This window comes from Taudactylus pleione, unplaced genomic scaffold (assembly GCF_031769625.1).
Source record: "Taudactylus pleione unplaced genomic scaffold, aTauple2 ptg000314l, whole genome shotgun sequence".
NCBI lineage: Eukaryota > Metazoa > Chordata > Amphibia > Anura > Myobatrachidae > Taudactylus > Taudactylus pleione.
The window spans coordinates 7,784,763-7,810,766 of record NW_028284715.1 but is presented as its reverse complement, the minus strand read 5'-3'; the positions used below and the strand labels follow the sequence as shown (position 1 = coordinate 7,810,766).

General features: G+C 44.1%; 1 protein-coding gene and 1 pseudogene across 1 annotated transcript; both read right to left on the bottom strand.

Annotated features, from left to right (window-relative positions):
- Positions 1-3,777: 3,777 nt before the first annotated feature.
- Positions 3,778-5,630, bottom strand: LOC148510627 (E3 ubiquitin/ISG15 ligase TRIM25-like). The gene has a single exon (XM_088442597.1). The coding sequence runs from the start codon at positions 5,604-5,606 to the stop codon at positions 3,942-3,944; it is 1,665 nt and encodes a 554-aa protein (XP_088298723.1). The 5' UTR covers positions 5,607-5,630; the 3' UTR covers positions 3,778-3,941.
- A 6,002-nt stretch (positions 5,631-11,632) lies between these two features.
- The window catches only part of LOC148510626 (E3 ubiquitin/ISG15 ligase TRIM25-like), a 50,365-nt pseudogene continuing 35,993 nt past the window's right edge, over positions 11,633-26,004 (bottom strand).

The following is a 26,004-nucleotide window of genomic DNA, read 5'->3' as shown; positions in this document are numbered from 1 at the left end:
ATCTGAGAGGCGTGTCATAAAACAGACTTACATCCAAATGTAAATGAGCCCCAAAGCAGTTAGTAAAGCTGTATACACATGATACGATCTGTACCACCAACTACTTGAAATATATCTTTCAGTGAGTCATCCTGCTACATCTCTGAGCAGGCAAAGTTGACAATTTCGTCCAAGTTGGCCTGCATGCTTGGACGATGATATCTTTATCGTTTATGCGGGAACACACATTGTTAGTCGTTGGTCGATTGTTCACTGCATAAAAATTAACGATTTGAACGATTTATCATTGTTCAGGAAAATTGTCCCCTGTGTATGCAGCTTAAGATCTATTTGTTGATGAAATCACACTGAGGGGGTCATTCAGAGTCAGTCGCAAGCGCTGAGCGCTCGCAACGACTCGATGTTGCCCCACTGGGCATGCGCACGATGGAGCCGCTCCGTCGCTAAGGGTCTCGCAGCAGACGAGGCGAGCTGTCGATGGTGAGTGACAGCTCGCCCCGTTTGGGAGACGGGCAGGGGGCGTGCCTGCCCAAACGGAGGCGTTCCCACCGGAATGCTTGCCATTTGGGGGTGGCCCCACTGACATCATTGCTGATGTCAGTGGGGTGTTTCCTGCTCAATCAGAGCAGGAAGCTCCCTGTGGCTTATGAGTGCCCAGACCCAACCTTAGGGTCTGGTCGTAAGCCCCGATGGTCGCGATGGTCTTGACCATCGCGACCATCACCCATGTCGATCGCTAGAGCTGTGGGTGTTAACCCACAGCTTAGCAATCGACAAGGAGGCGGTCGATTAGGATGCAAGCGGCCGCCCTGATTCAGCGCGACCGCTTGCAACTAACGACCGCCTCTGAATGAGGTCCTGACACTTATCAGAAAATGCATGTAGCCATAGGGATCATTATGCCTTATAACCAATGCAGGGAAATTATACTAATGATCCCATTTGAATGTCTATATCTCTGTTTTTTATTAATATAACAGCTTCATAATGGGGGTAAGGTGCAATCAAGGAGATTGCTAGACTCTTCAGGGAGACAGGGAGATTGCTACTATTTCAGGGAGTCTCCTTGACAATGAGGGAGAGTTGGCAAGTATGTTACAGCATACTTGCCGACTTTCTGGCTGCTCCTTCCGGGAGGGAGCAGCCAGATCAGCAGGATGAGGGGGCATGGCCGGGATAAAGGGGAGTGGCCAGATGGGTGATGGGAATTTGTGGGCGTGGCAGGGTGGGGCCACGTGATTGTGACATTTTGGCCTAGCCCCGCTACACAATGCCGATAATACAGGCATTGTGGAGCAGGGGGCAGGGCCAAAATGATGCGATTCAGTGTGAAATGCGTCGCCGCCCCCCTCCGCTCTTGGGGTTTAACTATTAATTGCGGGGGGGGGGTCGGGGGGGATTGGTGGCTGTCAGGAGGCTTGCCTGCCTTTCCGTGGGGCCGGGAGCTGCACCTGATTTTCGGGAGTCTCCTGGCAAAATCTGGAGGGTATGCAAGCCTGTGTTACAGGTATTGCAGCTGGAATCGGTATGACATATCGCCGGACATAAGCTCGGCGGATGTAATACCAACGCCGGAAGGTAGAAGACTGAAGATCCCAACAGGGTAAGTATTTTAACTATCCCTAACCCTCTCCCCCCCAAACCCTAAGTCCCCCCGGGAGCCCCTAAACCTAACGCTGTCCGCTCGCGATGCTCGGCTTACCTTCATTCGGTATGCCGGGCATCGAGTTTTCAGCGGTGGATAATGATAGGCGTCGGGATTTCGACTCCTATCATTAGTCCCATGCTGGGATTTCACAGTCGGGAAGCCGGCGTTCGGCATTACGACCGCCGGCTTCCTGACCGCATACCATGCAGCTGTAATGCAGTTTACTGATAGGAACAGATTGCTGGAAATAATGAAACAGGACTTTAATAGGCAGACGTTTAAAGCAAAGGGAACCAGACCTGAGCTTCTGACAAGATTGGTTCAATGAACTGGCAAAGGCTGTTTGCTAGGTGCAGGTATTTCACAGATGGGCACAGGTGCAGCTCATTAGATGGGCACAAATCATAGTTATAATTGTTCTCTGGCTGGCAGACACACCAATACAGCAGCGCCCCCTGGTGAGCAAGTGGTGCTGCAACTGGATCTGAAAATTCCATATCATGATACAAAGAAGTTTTACCACCCCAGGCCATAGCGGTGTGGTGACCCCCTTGCTATATAGTGTCACATAAAAAAATAGAAAAATATTTGTATATTTTTTTGTTTTAAAAATTTGATAAAATGTTAATAATTATCGATATGTAGAGATACAAGCTGAATCATTTACTGCCTGTGTTATGTAAATACCAGGACTAGTGCTATCCAGCTGGAGACTGCCAGACAGATCTGATGACTTCTGTGGTGGGTGAGTGTCATTTTGAGTGTTTTAGCAACAGTTATAGAATAATTAGCCCTATTTATGTCTATATTAGTTTAGTTGATAGCCCAGAACAGTTACATTTTTTCTTATAGAAAATTATGATTTATTTACACAATTTGTAAAAGTTACAGAAACAGTCTCCTATTACCTATATCCACAACGCATCTGAAATCAGCATGCAGCACATTTCAGCCCCGATCTATCCTGTATCCACGGCCAATCTGTAATCAGCATGCAGCACATTTCAGCCCCGATCTATCCTGATCTTTATGCAAATCCCAAAATTTGCTTAGAATATCTGTCACCCCTGTCTGCCCCTAGATTGCTTTTCTTTCTGGCATGCAAGAAACACAAGGCACAGAGATGGCGAATACAAAGGTTCAGCTTTCCATGGGCCGACAGCTACTAACAAAGTACTAACGTCATGGAAAGATGGGACTGTGTAATACTAAGTGCCCACCGGAGGAAGAAATCCCTATATAACACTGATCACAGATAAATCACATTGTTTTATTCAGTGGTAGCGGATACACTCATTATACGTCATTATCTCCATATAACACTGATCACAGATACATCACATTATTATAGTCAGTGGTAGCGGATACACTCATTATACGTCATTATCTCCATATAACACTGATCACAGATACATCACATTATTATAGTCAGTGGTAGCGGATACACTCATTATACGTCATTATCTCCATATAACACTGATCACAGATACATCACATTATTATAGTCAGCGGTAGCGTATACACTCATTATACATCATTATCTCCATATAACACTGATCACAGATACATCACATTATTATAGTCAGCAGTAGCGGATACACTCATTATACATCATTATCTCCATATAACACTGATCACAGATACATCACATTATTATAGTCAGCAGTAGCGGATACACTCATTATACGTCATAAACTCCATCCTCTGCTCCGGATCAGGTGCAGTTAGACAATGCGCAACATGGTTTCAGCTGCACATCAGCCCCTATGTGCATTTACACACGCTAATTACACCAAAGGCACAAACAAGCTAATCAGTAAGTGATGTAGTCACATAGAATACATATATACATATAATCCTAGATAAATAATAATAGAGAAAGCAGCTGGTAATTACTGTAAATCTGCTGATATACAGGACTCATGGACAGGAGAGAAACAATTTGACCATAGAAACCTTGGTAACTAACGACCATAAGCCAGAGCCTGTATGACCAGCGATTTATTTCCTTTATTTATTTCACAAGAATGGACAGTTTTACACTGATGCCGATTGGGCCAAGGGCACAAAGACATACCCAGCTCTATTTAGTATTGCACCGGGCATCTATAGGTACATATGACCAATCATTTAGTAGTCCCTCCCCCTACCAAATTGGGCATGATACTGTGTAGTGTGACTTATTACAGGGGAACTAATTATTTTGTATTCAGTGGAAAGGGTCATATTGGAGTCAGTCAATTTGCCTCCTAGTTACACAAGGAGGGGTTTAGCTGTAGGTCCACCATATACTTTATTCTATTGCATAAGTGTCCCACCTATCTGATTCCCCTCTCCTCTGTGATGTCACCACCAGTCTCTGGGCACATTTTCGTGGTAATTTCTCCCAGCTTCTAACTCCCCCAGATACATGTATACAACCACCTCCAAACCATACCCATAATGCAGCATGAAGGGGCTCAGTGAGGGCGGCAGTGTAGGTGTGTAGGTGTCTAATTGGGTAACACAGAGAATAAAAGGACAGCTGTCCTGCCTCATAATCCAGGTATATCCTCACTCTGTCACAGGGAATATCGCTCGGTAACCAAATCTCTTTCCTGTCATGCATCACTGAGTACTGATTATCACATCTATACAAACACCAGGACTTGTTATTATTTCCGATGTATGACTGATTTCCTCTCCTGTCTATACTGGGATAACACATCCCCACCCTCCACCACACTGATTTACTAACATCCACTTCCCAGTAATGTCGCCCTGAGCAGAATCTCCTGGTGCTTATTACTTGAGAATACTCAAATCTTTCCGGTGTTTCTGGATGATTCTGGTTTATATGTGAAAAAGATGCAGTTTTCCTGTCACCTGATATCTGTATATCATTACCAGCTGTGGTTACATCCAGTAATATGTCTGTAGCTTCCTGCACATAGATTCCTGTATTTATATCTGTTATTATATCAGATAATGTGTGTAATGTCCCTGAGATGAGACCCACATCCAGATCTCCGGCACCATGGACCTGGTTATCATGTCTCTCTGTGTCCTCAGTATCACACAAGTCACCTGTGTCTGGTTCCTGTAAGACAGTCACTGGATCAGACATGTTACACAGCTCCCCAATGTGATGCATCTTCCTGGACAGCTCGTCTTTCTTTATTTTCAGCTTTTGGATCAGATCAAAACATATGAGTGAATCACGTTCTGCTTGCATGGAAATCTCACTCAGGACTCTCTTCTTTAGGTCTCTCAGCTGTCTCCTGATGTCTCTAAACAGGGCAGTGACTGTCTCTGTTACACCGGCTGCTTTTTTCTGAGCTCCTCTCCTGCACTCCTGCAGACTCTGGACTCTTTCCTCAGTCTCCTCTCTTTTTTTGATCAGTTTTTGCAGAACATTTCTCAGCTTCTCCTTCTTCTTCTCAAAGGCCTCATCCAGCATCTCTACCTGATGTCCTCTGTGTTCTCCAGCTGAACAGTACACACAGATACAGGCATCATCCTCAGTGCAGTAATACTCCAGGATCCTCTTATGGACAGAGCATTTCCTGTTCCCCAGGCAAGTGGTGGGATCACATAAGACATGTTCTGCTGACTTGCTGTGTACTCTCAGGTGTTTATCACACAGAGAAGCCTCACAATGCAGACAGGATTTAGCAGCAGGTACTGGAGAGTCCACACAGTAAGTGCAGAAGATCTCAGTCTCCTTCTGATCTGGCTGAGAAGACAGGAAACTCCCCACTATGCTACACAGAGGAATGTTCCTCTGCAGTGCAGGATGCTCCTGACACTCTGCTCTGCAGTCAGGACTGGTATAAACTCCAGACCCCTCCTGTGTATCCAGCACATGATCAATACAGACCCGACAGAAGTTGTGGCCACATCTCAGGGTTACAGGATCTGTATAAATGCTCAGGCAGATTGAACAGTCCTGCTCCTGTCTCAGATCAGCAGACGCCATCGCTGGCAGAAGGAGAGAGAAATGAAAGTGAACTCTGATACTCAGATACCAGTGGGGTCAAATTTTGCACAGGGCGAGGTTAAGCTTATCACTTAGATTATAGAGGCTCAAAAACACATCAGCTTTATTTGGTGTCCACAGCAAACATTATTCATAAACACGTACAGTAGTTCCGGATATGCAGTACAATGAGTAAGGGTCCCCCTGTATTATCTACAACCAGCACTGGGCACTTTCTGGTGAGGAAGTAATGCAGCAGCCACGGGACCCGCTTTATGGGGTCCCCCCAGCCAAAGCATTCATCACCCCATGCTAATTAACCCAGGCTGGGGATCCCTGAAGAGGTAGGGACCCCCCAATAAAGGGGTCCACGCTCTCCATGGCACCACAGGCCTGGGCTTATAGCCCATGGGCAAAGTTATGCCATATCCAGGTAACCTCCACCATATCCAGGTAACCTCTTTAGGGTAGGTCCATAACATACTAGGGTTCAAATCCAAAGCACAGGACACCCCCAAACTGGCCCAGCTAAGCTGCCCCAGGGCACCGCCATAGTAAGAAAAGTGCAGTGTAAAAGAGATAGTTAAGAGCAGCCACAGCTGCATATAAAAAATGAAAATAAAAAAGTGAAGTACATGTATAAACAATCAGTGAAGAGTTAAATTGTGTTATAAAAGAAAAATGTGTTATAATGTGGTGCCCTGAAACAGATCAACCAAAGCAATCCAGGGGGGACCCACACCCCAAAAATGAACAAAAGTTGCACTACAGTATATAACTTGTAGGACTTACCTAGAATTGTGCCTAATACCAGTGTGCATATACATTACCAGACACCATGCTTTTAAACCAATAAGGAAGGGTGCTAATCCAGACTGAGGGTGTCTCCTTTCCCTCAGATGTGCAATAAAGCATATTAAATGGAGTATATGAGAAAGGTTCCTGGACTGCACACCCTAAATATATATAATGGGAGGTGCTACCTGATGAGACAAATTGCGGTCACAGAAACAGACAAATCTAAGGTGCACAACTCCAAATTGCTGATAATATATAAATGCAATACAATTTTGCAATCAATAGAGGTTTTTAGCATAATCATGGCAAAAGTTATGGGCCTACCCACCATATCCAGGTAACCTCTTTAGGGTAGGTCCCTAGCATACTAGGGTTCAAATCAGGGGCAGATTGGGAAATTAAGCTGGCCCTGGAAAAATGTGTCAAAGTGGCCCTATGTGCGCGCGCCGAAGCTGCGCGTCCAAAAAAGTGGGTGTGGCCTTGTGGAAAGAGGTGTGACCTAATGTAAAAAGCCATGCCCGCAAGCCACTCCCCCAGTTTCAGTCATGCTGGGGACATGCTCACCGCTCCAGGAGCTGATGGGTATGCCCACATCCGTCTCTCTAGTGAATAAGCACAGCAAGACCTTTTGTCCATGTTGACCTATTAGCCCTGTTGACATTTTGCACTGTCGACCATTTGTCAATCGACCTTTTGTACCTGTTGATCTTTTGACCATGTCAACCTATCGCATGTTGACCATCTGGTGTCAACCTATTGACTGTCAATCTTTACATTATCAATCTTCTATCTAAAAAGTGAAAGGGTTAGGCTGTATTTAGTGTTAAATAGTATTGTCAACATTCACACTGTCAACATGCATATTGTCTACATGTTGAGCAGTGGGAATGTCAACATTATAAATGTCTAAATTGGTGACCTTGTTGACAAACTGAATATCAACATTCAGACCATATCGACATTCTCGTGTTGATATGCAGAACCGGCATCAGAAAATATTGGTCGTGGTACACTCAAGTTTTTTGGGCCCTCTATCCATCCTTAGTAGGTAGAGGCTGGTCAACCATCGGCTCATCCCCGTGTCTCTCAAACTGCATCCCAGTGTCTTTAGTACCAACCCTACCATGTCTATCAATCTTCTTCCTCATCCCCCTCGCTGTCTCTCCATATCTAGCCTCATGCCCCTCACTGTCTCTCCAGCCTCATCCTCTACTCTGTCTTTACAGCCTCATCCCCTCTGACTCTCCAGCCTCACTCTCTTGTCCATCTCCAGCCTCATCCCCCTCTATCATGCCAGCCTCACCCACCTCTGTCTTTCCATCTCCAGCCTCATCCCCTTCTTTGTCTCAGCAGCTTCATCCCCCACCCTCTGCCTGTCCATCTCAAGCCTTATCTCCCTCTCTTGCTGTCTGTTTAGCCTCATCCCACTCTCTATCTGCCCATTTCCAGCCTCATACCTCTCTCTGTCTCTCCATCTACAGCCTCATCTCCCTCTCTATCTCGAGCCACATCCTCTTCTATGCATTTCTGGCTCTAGTACCCCACATACACACTCACATGCCCCGTGTGTCTCCAGCTCTTGCACATTCTCCCTGTGTCTTCTTGGTTTTTGCACCACACCCCCATGTCTCTCTGGCTCCATCCCCTGCCCACTCTTACCTTCTCTGTTTTCTGCTGCTCCTTTTCTACTCTCTCCTGAGTGGCGAAGCCCCTAGGGGTGTTAGGGCCAGTACAACTGTCCTCCTAGTACCCCCCTGTCACCAGATCTGTTGACATGCTGAATGTCAAAATTAGGATTGTTGAAGTAGTTATTACTTGGTGTAATGCAATATGTAGGGAACCATTTTCCAGGATTAGCCTGTTTCTGTCAGCAGCCGGCATGGCAGCTCTCACCCATGATAATAATTATCAATATGCTGAGAAATAAGCTTAGTGATTGGCTGTCTGTGTCTATTCCTCTGTTATGAATCTACTAGTACCAGAGCAATCCAGCTGGAGACCAATAAACAAACCTGATATCCTCTGTGGGGAGGAGTAATGTCTTTGTGTGTTAGTGACATTTATTTAACGAAGAAAGTGCAAATCTACTTAACATATTTTCTATATTTATATCGGCTATTAACTGTAATAAAGATGTAACTAGTGACAACGGGTCACATTTTCCTTTAGAAGAAGGCCTAGAATTATTCCGTTTTTTTTCTATGGAAAATTCAAATTAATGTTTATTTACACAATTTCTGGAAGTTACAGAAATAATCTCCTATTTTCCTATCCCCACAGCCAATCTGTAATCCACATGCAGCACATTCCAGCCTGATCTATCCTGATCTTTATGGAAGTTCCAACATTTGCTTAGAATATCCTAAATGCTCGCTCACTATCTGTGTCCCCCCTGTCTACCCCTCCCCTCTATATTGTAAGTTCCCATGATAATGGCCCTCTCCCCTCGTGGGATTTTCCCTCCCTCATTTATACCGTCATCTCTTCCCCACTGTCACCAGCGGCACCGAACCTCTGTGCTCAGCCGGTGCTGGTACTATGGATATTATGGCAGCATGTGCAGCAGTGGTCATACAGCGTGTATCCCATGTTCTGAAATGTTTTCCACTGTAAGTTTTTGCATTTCATATGTATGTACTAAGGGCCGGATTCAGACCCGGTTGCAAGCGCTGAGCGGTCGCAACAGGGTCGACGGTGGCCCAGACCGCATGGACATCGCAAGTGATGTCAGTGGGAGAGCTTTTGGCTCTGTTTGAGCTGAAAGCTCTCTGGGGCTTGCGGCCACGAGACCCTACCACAAGGGTCTCATCGCAAGCCCGATGGTCACGATGGTCTTGACCATCGCGACCATCTTCCTGGCCGCTCGCATTAGCTGTTGGTGGCAACCCACAGCAATGCGAGTGACCAGGAGGCCGCTCCATAAAAAAAAAAAAAGCCCGGCCCTGATTCAGAGCCAGCGCTCTGTCAGAGGTGCTGCGGGCTTCTTGTGGTGCCATATAAATAAAGGATAATGCTAATAATTATTATAAATATTTGTTAATTCATTGCAAAGCTGGATGGCAGGAGCAATAAGAGAAAGTTAGAAAAGTGGATAAAAGTGTCGGAAAATGGGATATATTAGTAATAGCTGTGCAGATCCCCTACCTGTACCCTCGAGCTGACTGTGACATCATTATCTCCATATAACACTGATCATAGATAAATCACATTGTTTTATTCAGTGATACGGATACACTCATTATTCATTATTATCTCCATTCTCTCGTTATTACCAGTAACACAAATGATACATCTGCATTTATATAACACACAGTAATAGAGACAATCTGATGTGCGGGAGACACCAATAATATGAGGAAGAGTCACTTTCCTGGTAGATGCTCAGTAATTAGTCACATGTGGGTGACAATGACAATAGCTGTAATCTTGCTGATTAAAGTGTTTTCAGTCACAATGATGCAATAAAGAAACGTTATATAAATGTAACATAATAGTCTCATATCATATTATTATCTCATTATGCAGCTGATGCAGAGATAAACACAAGTCACTGTAATCGCTCCTGTATTACGTGCAGCGCAGAAAGAAATGCGGACATTCGCCAGTATGCAGAGTGTTATGTATTTCAGCGGTCGGATCATTTCTATCCGTACACTCAGTTTCATAGCCGCCATCATTATTAGTGCGTACTTGCTCCATCCCTAATCCTAGTGCATAAGATCCACCTGACAGTGAGCGTAATTACAAGTACACACATCTCTGCATAGACAGCAAATATGTTGCCATACCCTCTGTGGTCTATGCCTGTGTGTGTACGCCCCATTACTACCCAGTTACGCCCCTTCAGCCATACTGCTCTGCATCGCACATACATGTGTACACTCAGCTCCGGAGCATACTCAGTGCAACAACACGCAACATGTGTTCAGCTCTACATCAGCTCCAATGTGCATGTACACACGCTAATTCCACCAAAGGCACAAACACGCTAAGCTATTATATGTAGTCAATACTTAAAAAACTAAAGAGTAGGACTGCGCTATAGTAATTGCCGCTATTGGTGCAAATTTAAAGAAGAGACGGGGCTAAATAATGCGATTCATGAAGAATTGCGTCATTAAGCCCCGCCCTCTACATGGGAACCCGCGATCACCGCAGAAGTTCTCCCCACTTCATTAGGAAGTGGGCAGAATGCGGGAGAAGTGCCTACCCTTCCGGGGGTGCGGGGGTTTATCCGAGAAAATCGTGAGCCTCCCGCAAAAACCAGGAGGGTAGGCATGTATGATGTAGTCACATATAATACATACATACACATACCTCCCAACATGACCCCTTCCACCTGTGGTTAAATACATTTCTTATCAGTTATCTAGTTCACCACAGCTGATGGCAATCATAAATTACCAGGAAGTCCAGGAACAGAGCATTGTGTCCCTCCTGGACAGAGTCATGTTCGGAGGTATGTATATAATCCTAGATAAGTAACAATAGGGAAAGCAGCTGGTAATCACTATAATATACTGATATACAGGACTCATGAGGGGGAGAGAAACAATGTGACCATAGAAACCTTGGTAATTACAGACCATAACCCGGAACCTGTATGACCAGTCATGTATGCCCTTTTCCGCATGTTGTTATAGGGCCACAGGAACGGGCACTATATTTTGACATTTTGATACTGATGCCCACCGGGCCAAGGGCACCAGCTGGAAGCCAGCACTATGTAGCATTGTACTGGGCAGCTATAGGTACAGAGGACCAATCATTTAGTAGCCCCTCCCTATAGGGAATCTGGCACCATCCTGTGAAGCGCGGCCTGATACAGAGGGACAAGGGGAGGGGGATTTCTTCAATTTTTATTTTTGTGCTTTTCAAAACCTCACATGGAAAGATTTAGAATTTTGCATTTGGTTTGGGCTAAACCATATGTCATTTAGGTGGCACTGCCACACACCACCTGTGGTTTAGGTTTTCCCCTCCAAATTGCTGATGACCTGTAGCAATTTCATGACCATCAAAAAATAATGCTCATTAGTACCATACCCTCCAACATTACCCCTTCCACCAGGTGCAAAATGCTCGGCTCCTGGACTTCACACATAGGCGCCCATTTATCAACAAAGTTTATCATATGCAAGGAGTTTTTAAACTTGTTGCATATGATAATGGTGCTCCAGCCAATCAGCTCCTAACTGTTATCAGTTTGAAAAATGACAGTTGGGAGATGATTGGCTGGAGCACCATACACATATGCAACAAGTTTTATCACATTGCATATGGTAAAACTCATTGGTAAATAGGTCCCATTTTTACAATTGCATACACCTGTGCTAAACTAAAGGGCCCCTGTCATTTTTCAAACAGATGACAGTTAGGAGCTGATTGGCCACATCACCATTATGATATGCAAGGAGTTTTAAAACTCCTTGCATATTATTAAAGTCGTTGATAAATGAGCCCCTAATTATTTTGTACCCAGTGGAAGGGGTCATGATGGAGGATGGTCTGTTGCAGTTACACAACACAGGAGGGACTTAGTTATAACTCCACCCACTGCAGCATTTTATTGGTTTAATGTTCCACCAATCAGTTTCCCCTTCCTATGATGTCACCAGTGTCAGGGCAGGTTCCTTATGGTAAATTCTCCCAGCCTCTGACTCCCCCAGATATAGTTATACAACCTCGTCCCCATATCCATAATGCAGCATGAAGGGGCTCAGTGAGGGCGGCAGTGTAGGTGTGTAAGTGTCTGATGGGATCACACAGAGAATAAAAGGACAGCTGTACTGCCTCATAATCCAGATATACCCTCACTCTGTCATAGGAGGTATTGTCAGGTAACTGGATCTCTGTACTGTCATGTATCACCGAGTTCTGATTATGATCCCTATAGACACACCATGACTTATTATTATCTCCAATGTATGACTGATCTCCACTCTTGTCTATACTGGGATAACACATCCCCACCCTCCACCACACTGATTTATTGACATCCACTTCCCAGTAATGTCGCCCTGAGGAGAATCCCCTGGTGCTTATTACCTGATTTTACTGAAATCTCTCTGATGTCTCTGGGCGATTCTGGTTTATATGTGACCATGATGCAGTTTTCCTGTCACCTGATATCTGTACATAATTACCAGCTGTGGATACATCCAGTAATATATCTGTAGCTTCATGCACATAGATCCCTATATTTAGATCTGTGATTATATCAGATTCTGTATTACCAGATGTGGTTACATCCAGTAATAGCTCTGTAACTTCCTGCACATAAACTCCTGTTTTTATACCTGTTATTATATCAGATTCTGTGTTACCAGCTGTGGCTACATTCAGTAATATGTCTGTAGCTTCCTGCACATAGATCCCTGTATTTATACTTATTATTATATCAGATAATTTTTGTAATATCCCTGAGATGAAACCCACACCCAGATCTCCTGCACCACGGACCTGGTTATCATGTCTCTCTGTGTCCTCAGTATCACACAAGTCACCTGTGTCTGGTTCCTGTAAGACAGTCACTGGATCAGACATGTTACACAGCTCCTCAATGTGATGCATCTTCCTGGACAGCTCGTCCTTCTTTATTTCCAGCTGCTGGATCAGATCAGAGACTAAGCGTGAAATGCGCTGTTCCTGCCCAGAGATCTCACTCAGGGCTCTCTTCTCTAGGTTTTCCAGATGTCTCCTAATGTCTCTAAACAGGGCAGTGACTGCCTCTGTTACACCAGCTGCTTTTCCTTGATCTTCTCTCCTGCGCTCCTGCAGACTCTGGACTCTTTTCTCAGCCTGCGCTCTCTTTGTGGTCAGTTTCTGCAGAACATTTCTTAGCTTCCTCTTCTTCTTCTCAGCGGCCTCATCCAGCATCTCGACCTGGTGTCCCCGATGTTCTCCAGCCAAACAGCAAGACACAGATACAGGCAGCATCCTCAGTGCAGTAATATTTGAAGAGCTCCTTATGGACAGAACATTTCCTGTTCTCCAAGGAAGTGGTGGGATCAGATAAGACGTGTTCTGCTGACTTGCTGTGTACACTCAGGTGTTTATCACACAGAGAAGCCTCACAATGCAGACAGGATTTAGCAGCAGGTACAGGAGAGTCCACACAGTAAGTGCAGAAGATCCCAGTCTCCTCCTGATCTGGCCGAGTGGACAGGAAACTCCCCACTATGTTACATAGAGTTATGTTCCGTATCAGTGCAGGACACTCCTGATACTCTGCTCTGCAGTCAGGACAGCTATAAACTCCAGACCCCTCCCTGTGTATCCAGCACACGATCTATACAGATACGGCAGAAGTTGTGGCCACATCTCAGGGTTACAGAATCTGTATAAATGCTCAGGCAGATGGAACAGTCCAGCTCCTGTCTCAGATCAGCAGACGCCATCGCTGGCAGCAGGAGAGAGAAATGAAAGTGAAAGTCTCCAACACTCAGATATCAGTGGGGTCACATTCTGCACATAGGGAGAGGCTGACCTGTCACTCAGATTATATCTACAGGCTCAGTTATACTAAAGGACACAGCATCATGCATAATAAAATATTGTACTTTTGAAAACAATATAGGTGTTACTTTATCTAAAGTACAGATATTGGGTTATTAAAATAAAATGTATTCGGTGTCCATAGCAAAAATTATTTATATATAGGAACAGCAGTTCAGTGTATGCAGTAAGATAAGCAGATAGTAGCAGCTACTCTTAAGCCGCATACACACTAGACGATAAATTGAACGATATGGACAATAACGATATCGTTATCGTTCTTGCATTCAATATTGTCCAGTGTGTATACATGGTATTGTTAACGATGCACACTCCCGCAAATCGTTAACAATATATTTCATCACCCCAACTTGCAGTACAACCTGATGATATCTCAGGTTGTGCATGTTCAGGGATGAGGGAGGGTGATGAACGATATTGTTAACAGGTGCCTGGGATGCTCCGGGCTGCTCTACAGCACTGCTACTGGCTTTAGGGTGCCATTCTAGATACCCTACAAGCCATATACAGGTGCTCTGGGGCAGTGACAGCCCCACCTCTAGGCCCCTGTGTGACAACAACACTCACACACCCCTAGTTATATCCCTGCGTGTAGCAGCCTTGGCTGATCTGTCTCCCCTGCGCCCATGCCTCATTCCTCCGCTTAATCTCTCATGCGCAGTCACAGCGCTCCATGACACCAGCAGTGTGCAGCCCCCGGAGCCAGGTTCTGTGCTGGTCACTTGGTATCAGAACTGGCGGCACCTCCTCCATAGTGTAACTAGTGCGGGCAGTATGTGCATCGGTGCTCACACCCTACATACACTGAGCTCTGCACCTAACTCTCTGACCCAGACAGGAAGTAGCATGAGGAAGATACAGGAACAGAGGAGAGGATGGAAGATACAGCCAAGATGCAGCATAGGGAGAGAGGAATAATCATAATAATAATAATAATAATAATAATAATTTTATTTATATAGCGCTTTTCTCCTAAAGGACTCAAAGTGCTTTACATTTACAGTACAAAATACAAAATAAGCAAGGGACATTAGTGAAAGGATTCTTGAGTGGAGGCCTCTCGAATTGTGCGGGGAAGTGAGTTCCAAAAGGTTGGAGCCACAAAACTGAAAGCTCGACCCCCAGACGAATTCCTTGAGATTCTAGGTACTGTTAATAGTCCTTCGTCAATGGATCGCAGTAATCGAGTAGGACAGTAAGGAATCAGAAGCTGTTTCAGGTACCCTGGGCCATGGTCATGAAGGGCTTTGTAAGTTATTAATCCAATCTTGAAAGCAATTCACCATCTGACAGGCAGCCAGTGAAGGGAGTAGAGAATGGGTGTTATGTGGCAGGAACGGGGCTAGTTGGTTAATAGCCTGGCAGCTGCATTTTGTACCATCTGCAAGCGGTGTAATTCTTTTGCTGGGAGACCGAGGTAGAGGGCGTTGCAGTAGTCTAGGCGTGATGATATAAATGCATGTATGACTTTAGGCATATCTTCTGAGGGAATTAAGTGCTTGATTCTGGCTATGTTCCTCAGATGAAAGAATGAGGATTTGATTGTGGCTGATACCTGATGTTTAAGTGTCAAGCCACTATCCAGGACAACACCAAGATTCCGCACTTGTTTAGTGTTTTGTAATTCTGAACCCCCAAGCGTAAGTCCTGTTGGTTGGCTATGCTGTAGCCCTGTCCTGTGACCTATCATAAGGACCTCTGTTTTATCAGGGTTCAGTAGCAGCCAACTGGCACTCATCCACTCCTGAAGCTCAGCTAGGCAGCCATTTAGGGTTGTTATTGGGTCCTTTGTACCTGGAGCAAAGGACAGGTACAGTTGTGTATCATCTGCATAGCAGTGGTAGACCAGGCCATGACATCTGATTAATTCACCCAATGGTAGCATGTATACTGCAAAAAGCATGGGGGATAGTATAGAACTCTGTGGGACACCGCATGGAAGTGGCACTGGTGATGAAGAGTTTACTCCAGAAGAAACTCTCTGTGACCTGCCAGTGAGAAATGATTTGAACCATTTAAGGACTGTGCCATCCAGACCACAGAAATTTTTCAGGCGCTCAATTAGAATCCCATGGTCCACAGTATCAAATGCTGCTGTGAGATCCAGAAGGATTAAGATTGAACAATCACCTCTGTCTCTTGCCATCAGAAGATCATTAAGCACACATACCATGGCTGTTTCAGTGCTATGTCTTCTCCTGAATCCTGACTGGAATGGATCATAAATATCATGGGTAGACAGGTGGGTTTCCAGTTGCATTGCCACCACTTTCTCAATGACTTTTCAGAGATAATGCCCCTGTATAATATATGGTTGTGGATTGATATACATTAAGAAGTTAAACAGTCAGTAGGTCAACAGGGCAAAAAAGGTCGACATTCAAGTAATACTAAAAAAAAAAGGTTGACATGATTTTTTTTTATTTAGTCTACTCTAAACCCTAATCCTGACCACCTAAATTCATGAAAAATCATGTGTAAACCACTTGAATGTCAAAAATTGGAAAACTGCATTAATACCCACACTAACGTCCGGACCTGAATAAGGCCCAATGTCTGCTGCTCCAGGTGGGGGTGAGGAGGAGAGTGAGTCTGAACAGGGGCAGCTCCCCTTCAGCCACCTCCTTTGCAAAGTAGAGAACTCTGATGATCAGAGCTCTCTAAGGAGCTGCCGCCGCGCAAGTGCAGTAGGACCAAATATGGCCATGGCGGTCAGTGTAGAGACGGAGATAGAGCTGTCATTGTCTCAAAAAAAAAAATTGGCCCATCAGGTGGGGCTTCTAGATACTCAGAAACGCCCCCTGTGTGCGCCACTGACACTGATAAAAGCGATTCACTGCAGTGATTACACCATAGTCCTGGGAATGCAGTATAATGTAACATATGTATAATCATTAGGCACATGATGGTGATCCTGTCTATATATACCACATTAATGCTCTGTACATGTGATAGGGGACCCCGGTACAGATCGGCCAGTGACTAGTATTCAGTGACATCAGCATCAGGACTAGTAAAGGGGAAATACAGGCATCTATCTTACCACTGGGATGACATAACTGCAGGTTAGTGACTAGTACTCAGTGACATCAGCATCAGGACTAGTAAAGGGGAAATACAGGCATCTATCTTACCACTGGGATGATGTAAGTGCAGGTTAGTGACTAGTACTCAGTGACATCAGCATCAGGACTAGTAAAGGGGAAATACAGGCATCTATCTTACCACTGGGATGATGTAAGTGCAGGTTAGTGACTAGTACTCAGTGACATCAGCATCGGGACTAGTAAAGGGGAAATACAGGCATCTATCTTACCACTGGGATGATGTAAGTGCAGGTTAGTGACTAGTGCTAAGTAGAGATGAGCAGTTCGGATTCTGTGGAATCCGAACCGCTCCGAACATTGGGGATCCGAGTCCACCCGAGCGCTGTTTGGGTGTTCCCTGCAAGACTCAGATCCCCGTTCGAGGCTGAGCCGCAGCCTCCTGATGTCGAATTCTCGCGAGAGAATCCGACGTCAGGGCTCCTCTAGTGTAGGGCAGAATGCTGTGATAGTGGTCTGCCCTACACAGACAAACACACAGCCGCCAGCCGCAGCTGTGTGTTTGTAATAGCAGCCAATAAGAGTCACACAGTCTCTCATTGGCTGCTGCACGGAGGGAGCCGGTTGGAGCTCACTCATGAGCTCCATCTACCGGCTCCCTCCACGCGTTGTACAGCAGAGCAGAGCGGACGGCGGCGGGAGCGGGGATTCAGGTAAGTTTTTTTTTTCTCTTTATGTGTGTGTGTGTAAGGGGACATTACTGGGGGGCATACTACTACTGGGGGCCTGCTAATGGGGGGCATACTAATACTGGGGACCGGCTAAGGGGGGGCATACTACTACTGGGGGCCTGCTAATGGGGGGGCATACTACTACTGGGGGCCTGCTAATGTGGGGGCATACTACTACTGGGGGTCTGCTAATGGGGGGGCATACTACTACTGGGGGCCTGCCAATGGGGGGCATACTACTTCTGGGGGCCAGCTAAATGGGGGCCTGCCAATGGGGGGCATACTACTGGGGGCCTGCTAATGGAGGGCATACTACTACTGGGGGCCTGCTAAGGGGGGGGCATACTACTACTGGGGGCCTGCTAATGGGGGCACTACTACTACTGGGGGCCTGTTAAGGGGGGGCACTACTACTACTGGGGGCCTGATAATGGGGGCACTACTACTACTTGGGGCCTGCTAAGGGGGGGCACTACTACTACTGGGGGCCTGCTAAGGGGGGCATACTACAACTGGGGGCATGTTAATGGGGGCACTACTACTACTGGGGACCTGCTAAGGGGGGGCACTACTACTGGGGGCCTGCTAATGGGGGCACTACTACTGGGGGACTGCTAATGGGGGCACTGCTACTGGGGGGTATACTACTGGAGGCATGCTAATGGGGGCACTGCTACTGGGGGGCATACTACTGGGAGCATACTACTACTGGGGGCACTGCATAGGGGGCCCTACTACTAAGGGGACTGCATAGGGGGCACCACTACTGTGGCAGTTGTGTAAGGGACACCACTGCTGTGGGCATTGTATAAGTGGCACTACTACTGTGGGCATTGTATAAGGGGCATTACTACTGTGGGTTTTTGTATAAGGGTCACTACTGTGTTTTCATTGTGTAAAAGGGTCACTACTGTGGGCATTGTGTAAAAGGGGCACTACTGTGGGCATTGTGTAAAAGGGGCACTACTGTGGGCATTGTGTAAAAGGGGCACTACTGTGTGTCGTAACATAAATAAGAGACACTACTTTATGGTGTAATGTGAATCAGGGGCACTATGGGCCTGATTCAGACCCGGACGCAAGCGGCCGTTCGCTAGTATGCATTTGATTTTTTACAACCACGCATGCGCCCGTATATCACTGCGCATGCGCGGCCGTATCTTTGCGGTCATTTTTCTTTCGCTCATATACACAGCGAGCAGGAAGTGACCTGTGTAATTTGATTCACAGTATGGTCCGTTTATGGGTGGTGACGGGGGTGGAGATGTGAAAACGCAGGCGTGTCAAGCCGTTTTTTGTGCGTACATTTATTTTTTGCTGCGAGCGGAAAATTTGAGTGGAAGTAGTGATACATCACTGTGTGATCCAATTCACATTCTGACTGCTCGTTCAGCTTGTGGTAGGGTATTGGATCTCGCAAAGACGATAGTGTCTTCATAGCTACCTAAGCGAATCGATGTTTTTTTTTTTTTTCAAAGGCACAAATCCAATCACCTAATAATTGGATCACTTGTTATAATGTTATTTGAAATGTGCCTGTTATATTTTATACCTTCCGATCGCATGTTGTTTTGTGATTTGCAAATTATTTGTAAAGCACAACACCACTCACCTAATAAATGTTTTTTTTGGTTTACGGTCACATTTTTTTTTTTTCCGGTCACCTTTGTAATGTTTTTAAGTATGTTTGATAGAGTAACTTTTACCCAGTTGTCAATGAAATTTCAGACAAATTTTTTTATTTTTTTGTTGATTTCAATTCAAATAAATTTTCAAAACCATATTGTTTCCAGGTTTTGTTTTTACAAATTGCAATTTTTTTTTATAAGTAAAAAACAAATAAGAGGCAAATGCAAAAATAAAAGAAATTAGAAAAACAATTCACAAGAAAGGAGATGGAGGTTTTTGGGGTGCACAAATATGGGGCAAACACAGAGATGGATAATGGGAAATGTAGCCAGTGCTGTCAACGCCTTTTTGGGCGCTTGGCCTGGTGTTGTTGTGAGCAAGATTTTGTCCGTGTGCTCCTGCGGCTGGCCTGGCCAGAGGCAGATGTTGATTCCTCTGGCCTAGGCATAGGGCTAGGCATATTTGGAGGGATGGCTGATGTTGCGCCAGAGGTGGAGGGCCCTGATGGTCAGACAGTAAGGGAGGGTGGCTGCAACATGCGCAGGTGGACGAGCTGCTCCAGGGCATTTGCTATTCTCCCATTGGCCGCAGCATTTTCCTCCAGAGCATCCGCCACCCGTAGCAGATTGGCGTCCATCCTCATCAGAATCTCGGTGTTCTTATCCATTTTCTCATAGAGATCTGTGAGGAGGGCCACTGCCTGAGAGGGGGTATGCCCTGGGCTGTCCGCCACAGAGTCCCCAGGCGGATATCCTGCTTCCTCCCCTGCGGAGCCAGCAGATCTACTGCAGCCAAAGGTCACCTCTGGAGCAGACTCATCCTCTTCTGTGCCTGTAAGAAAAAGAAAATAATAAAAATTTGTGTTTTTTTAAACTTATGTTTTAATGTTTTAATTTAAAAAAAAACATTTACCTGCGGCAACATGTGGAGCCGCAAAGTCGGGCATGTCTGTGTCCATGTTGGACATGCCAAACACCTTCTCTTCCTGCACACACCCCTGTGCCAGCTCCTCCAAATTGGTAAGCTCAAGTGACACAGGGGTTGGCCCACCACCTGTCCCCCCTGCATGCCCAGCCCTATCTGCCAGTTTTTGTTTCAGGCGATATTTGAAGTTGCTCCATCTGATGATTAAAAAAGGTGGAATATTATTATTTTGTTTTTTTCAACATACATTTGAAAAAGGTTAGTGCATTTACGTACCGCCTTTTGACCTCTTTTGTAGATCGGACAAAAACTCCCACACCATTGACAGCACTGGCTGTGTCCTCCCATAGTTTCCATCTCTGTGTTGCACCCATATTTCGTGGTGCCTGCACTAGATTATCAATGCACATTTGCACCAAAACCTCCATCTCCTTTCTTGTGAATTGTGGCTGCCTCTTTCTTTTTGACCTGGCCTGGGTACTTGGCCCTGCAGCCTCCTCATTCTCAGCCTCAACAACTTTCATTATAAAAATATTAATATTTAATTTTCTAAATTTAGTTTTCAAACTTTGGATATACATTTCTGTGTACTTACTTTGTGGGCCAGGATTTTGGCTTTGCTGCTCTTCCGTGGTCATGTTTCCACAACAGAATTCAGCAGACCAATTTTGGACTGTCGTGACGTATTTATAGATAGATACATGTACATTATGCGGCCACATCATGCTTTGTGCGCGGCTATTGTGCGTCATTGATTTGAGCGGGAAAGTGTAGCCTATTTAAGGGTTATTGGTATCCTCCTTTGGGTGTGGGTTGTTTGTTGGAGTCGTGGTTGGAGTAGTGTTTGGAGTCGTGGTTGGAGTCGTGGTTGTGTCTCGGTCAGAGTTGGTCGTTTTTTTTTTTTCTTGTTTGTTTAAAAATAATCGCTTAGTTTGAAGGTATTTTTTTTTTTACGCTTAAAATTTAAAAGATTATTTTTTAATACATGTTTTAACTTTGCTTACATTTAGTGTTTGGATTTTCTTCATTTGGTTTTTTGGACCCCTTTTGTTTTTGTGGTTTCGTCTGGGTGTGGTAAGTACATGGTTAATTGTGTCAAAAAATCATCTTTCATTGTGTACATTATAACATATTTTGGTTACGATCAGCCTGTGCTGTTTGGTATACCTAAAAATATGTCAGATTTGCAATTACAGATTTTGTTTTTTTTCCCATTTATTATTTATGCGTAATTATTTTGCGTATATTTAGCGATCTCATGTCTGTCAGTTAAGCATACTATAATACGAAAAATAGAATTGTGGCGTATATTTAGCGATCTCATGTCTGTCAGTTAAGCGTACATTAGAATAATTGCAAAACAAAAAAACTTAACCTCATCTGTGTAGTGCATGCAGTGGTGTTCTTGTGGGCTTAGCCTGGCTTGTTAATCCCTTCCTTTTTTTTTTTTGTTACCATAAAAAAAATTTAAGTTTTCGACAAGATGTCTCTACCCAACCTTGTAAGAATCTGCCTTTTTTTAAAGAAGATATTTTTCCATTCTCAAATATCTAATCCATTAAAAAAACTGCCTACCATTTCAGATTGATGTAGGTCATCTCATAGTGGCGATGGTCCCAGACCCCGACCAACCTGGACATCCTCCTAGGCGTAGGCCTCGTAGGGATGCAAGGCCCCAGATATATCGAACACGTGTCACCCTTTTTGGAATGCCTGATGATGTGGTGTTGAGGCGATACCGTCTGCCACCACAAATCATCATAGACACTCTCTCATTAATAGAGAGTGATCTTGAAAGGCAAATTAACCATCCAACAGCAATACCACCACTAACGCAGTTGATGTCGGTGTTACATTTTTGTGCCTCAGGATCCTTCCAGACCACAGTCGGAATAGTGTCTGGAATATCACAGTCCTCCTGTTCCAGGATCCTGAGGGCCGTGATGGATGCCATATTTAAGCACCTCCATCATTTTATTCATATGCCATTGGATATGGGGTCCCTTGCTGTGGTTAAGCAAACATTTTTCGAATTTGCTGGCTTCCCACACATCATAGGGGTTGTGGATGGCACTCACATACCACTTCAGCCTCCAGCAGTGCTGGAGGCTATATTTAGTAACAGGAAACATTTTCATTCAATTAATGTAATGGTGATATGTGATGCCTCCCTCCAGATCCTGTCCCTGTATGCAAAGTTCCCCATAGTGCACGATTCTTTTGTCATCCGGCAATCAGGGCTTTGGCAAAAATTAAACAACCTACAAGCTGGTGATGCCTGGCTTCTGGATAAGTGGGACCCTTAATTTTTTACGTTACAATGTTTAATTGGATTTTGTTGTTATTTTTTTTTTTACGCAAGAGACAGTGGTTACCCTTGCACGCCCTGGCTGCACACTTCTTATTTGGTCCCTACACCAGGGCCACAAAGTCAATATAATTCCGCACTTACTGCCATCAGGCAGGTGGTGGAGCGCTGTATTGGCCTTTTAAAAGGTCTATTTAGATGCCTCCACTGCTCTGGTGGTGACCTAATGTATTTGCTGGCTATGGTTTCTAAAATTGTGGTCCTGTGTGGGATTTTTCATAACATTGCCATAAGGAGTGGTGTCCCAATGCAGCCAGAGGATGCCTTGCCGGAGGATGGCCCCCCTGAGGTTGGTTGTAGGAGAGTGTCTGGGGGGCCATACGCGATGATGTTGTTTTGTGTTATTTCAGGTAATTTTTATAAACTTTAAATTTCTAAAACATATAGAAGAAGGTAATTTATGTGTGCTCATTTTCCAATGTGTTCATTTTTCTATGGTTCTTTTCTTGGTTTTTCAAAAACAAAACAACAACCTACATACTACCTGAAAATAAATGACTGTGACAATTATGAAAAAAATTTGGAATTTACACCTGGACAAATGTGGCTTTTGCCTGATTTGGGACAACATGTTGGCATGCTACATCTACAACCAGTTCTTGAGTTTCTATTTTTGTTTTGTGTGTATTAATCCTGTTTTTTTTATTTGTGTGCATTAACATTTTCTATTTTAAAGCTTGTTTGGAAATTTTTTTGAATCCAAAAAAAAAAATGTCCAACAAAAATGGACACTACCTTTGACATTTGGCTCCAAGTGTAAACTGTAGAAAAGTTTGGGCCAGAAATATTTTACAAAAATATTTTTAAACATGTTTTCTACATTGTCAAAACATATTTGTATTTGGAATTTCACATTTTCTTTATTTTATAAAAAAATAAACAATGCATTAACTACATAAGGGTATTATGGAGAACCAGTATGGAGGTAATGACAAATACAACCATGTTTATGTTTTTTAGTCCTTAAAAATTTAAAAATGAATGACCCTGAATGTATGTTATGACATTTTTGATCAAGAAACCAAAGTTTTATGCTATTAAAATGTCCTTTTTTAACAAAAGAACATTGTTTGGCTTTTCCAAATATTTAGTGAAAAATGAAAAAAAAAAAAAAAACATTCTACACATACAAACATATTGTTTGCCCTTGGTATATAATGTGTGAGGCAAGGAATGATAGTTTTTTTAAATCAACAAATTTATTTTTGGAAACCAAAAAAACAACAAAAATAAGCAAATTAATGCTGGTGCATTAGGGACACCAAATGGTCCAATGAAATCAGCAGCTGGATAACATGGCGGTGCATATGTTGCAACTCTTGGAAAATTGCCTGATCCCACATCCGTGGCTCTGTTGAAAGAGAAATGTGTGTATTAATAAAAAATACAATCTAATTTTATGAAAAAGGACAGTATGATTAACAAAGAAAACAAGTTAACATACCAAGCACAATGTGTTTAACATTTATAATTTTTAACAATAACCTCCAAAATGTCCACTTTAAACCAATAAACAAAACTGTAAAAATATTTAATGAAAAACAAAAACCATTAACTCATGATAAGAGTGGGTAGACCAATCTCTTTTGCATCTGAACTAAGCCTAACACAAGTTGCCATTTTTTTGTTTACACCAAAATTTTCAAAGCCACAAGAGTCGTGTATTGGCATGTATCATATGCGCAATTAAAAAACTACATAATTTAAATTAAAATTTAAAAAAATGGTGCAGATTTTTACTACAATTACATTTTTATGTACAGAGTGAAAAGATATTTTTGAACAAAAATTCCGGAACATATTTAATGTTTAAAAAAGTAAAAAAAAAACTCAACAAAATAAACTTTGTGAGTGCCTTCATGTGACCACTTTTTAACAACAAAACCCAAAACAAAAAAAATAGAAGGTCCTTAGATTTGAATCCAGGATTCCACAGTGTATGCATATAGGGCACATTTACAGTAATTACTTGCACAAAAGGAAAAGAAAATACCTGCAGATTCCAGAACAGGGGCAGAGTGGGCCAGATCTTCCTCCGATGAGGACGTTGGTCAATGTAGGTGGGAATAAGGAGGGGTGATTTGGGATGCAGAGAAAGAGGAGGGAGTGGATAATTGAGAGGGTTGATCAGGGGAGGGAGTGGAAATGTGGATGGGTAGGACAGGGGAGGGAGTGGTGATTTGGGATTGGATTCCAGTAGAGGGAGGGGAAATAGGGATGGCCAGATCAAGGGAGGGTGGTGAAATTTGGGAGGAGTGGGCAGGGGAAGACGGTTGGAGTTGGGGATAGGGGTCGGGCCGGCCTTCGGCGGCGTCTCAGTATCCGCTCTTGACCTAAATGATGGATAGTTCAAAATATTACCAAGCAGGCGCGATGACCTCCGGTGCAAATCCGACCATCTGCGCTCCAGTTGCCCGATGGTCCTGCGATAGCCCATCGATCGCAGCCGCTGGCGCACCTCCATGTACGCCCGACGCTTAAGGAGGTTGGTGATGGGGGGCGGCCAATCTGTTATGCGCTGGTCAATCACTTCCGTGAGGACCAGCAACTCACACCTTGTGAATGCACTGGCTCTCATGATGGCAATGATTTTTTTCAACACAAAACAATATTATTACAGGTACCAAAAATATCTGATTGGCTAATGTACTTTCATAAATAGCAGGAAAAATTCTATTGGTTAATGTGTGAGTCATGTGAACAACCCATAAAAATATATTGGGACTTATGATTGGCTTGATGCATTTAGGTGCGTAAGCAAAGTTCAGACCAAACGTATAACCATATATTCTGTATTAAAATAATAAACAACAAAAGCGTTAGTACCAAAGAAACATTCTTTGGACTTAAACTAAAAAACAGGTTTGTCCTTAAAACCGTACGGAAGCAGCGGAACAAATGGAACACAAAACAAACAATAAAGTTTATTGACATTCAAAAAAAAAAACAAGATTGAAATCATTTGAGCAACAATTAAGTAAATTAATGTAATGATTGGCACCAATCGATTCACGTATGTTTGTAGAACGAGGAACAAGGCAATTGAAAAATGACAGGCATGCTTCCGGAAATTACTTGTGCGAGCGCAACCATCAACAAAAGACGAGTAGAGCGCTCGCTATTTTGGACGCTCGCTAGCTAGAGGAGGGGTTGGGTGAATATGGGGCGGAAGCCTAGCTACGAGCGACCACACGTGCGAGCGCTTTGTTTAACATATTTCCGCTCGTGCGTACTGCGGGCGAACACAGTTTTGCGAGCGGCTCTGAATCAGGCCCAATGTGTGGTGTAATGTGGATAAGATTGTGCACTGTGACTCCTTGGGCCGTAGCCCACTTTGTAAACAAGTACTGTGATTGTGCTGGCCGTACCCCACTGGGTGGGTGCAC

What these genes read in the sequence shown, in the direction of transcription:
- LOC148510627 (XM_088442597.1), bottom strand. Translation starts at nt 5,606, where the DNA reads ATGGCGTCTGCTGATCTGAGACAGGAGCAGGACTGTTCAATCTGCCTG.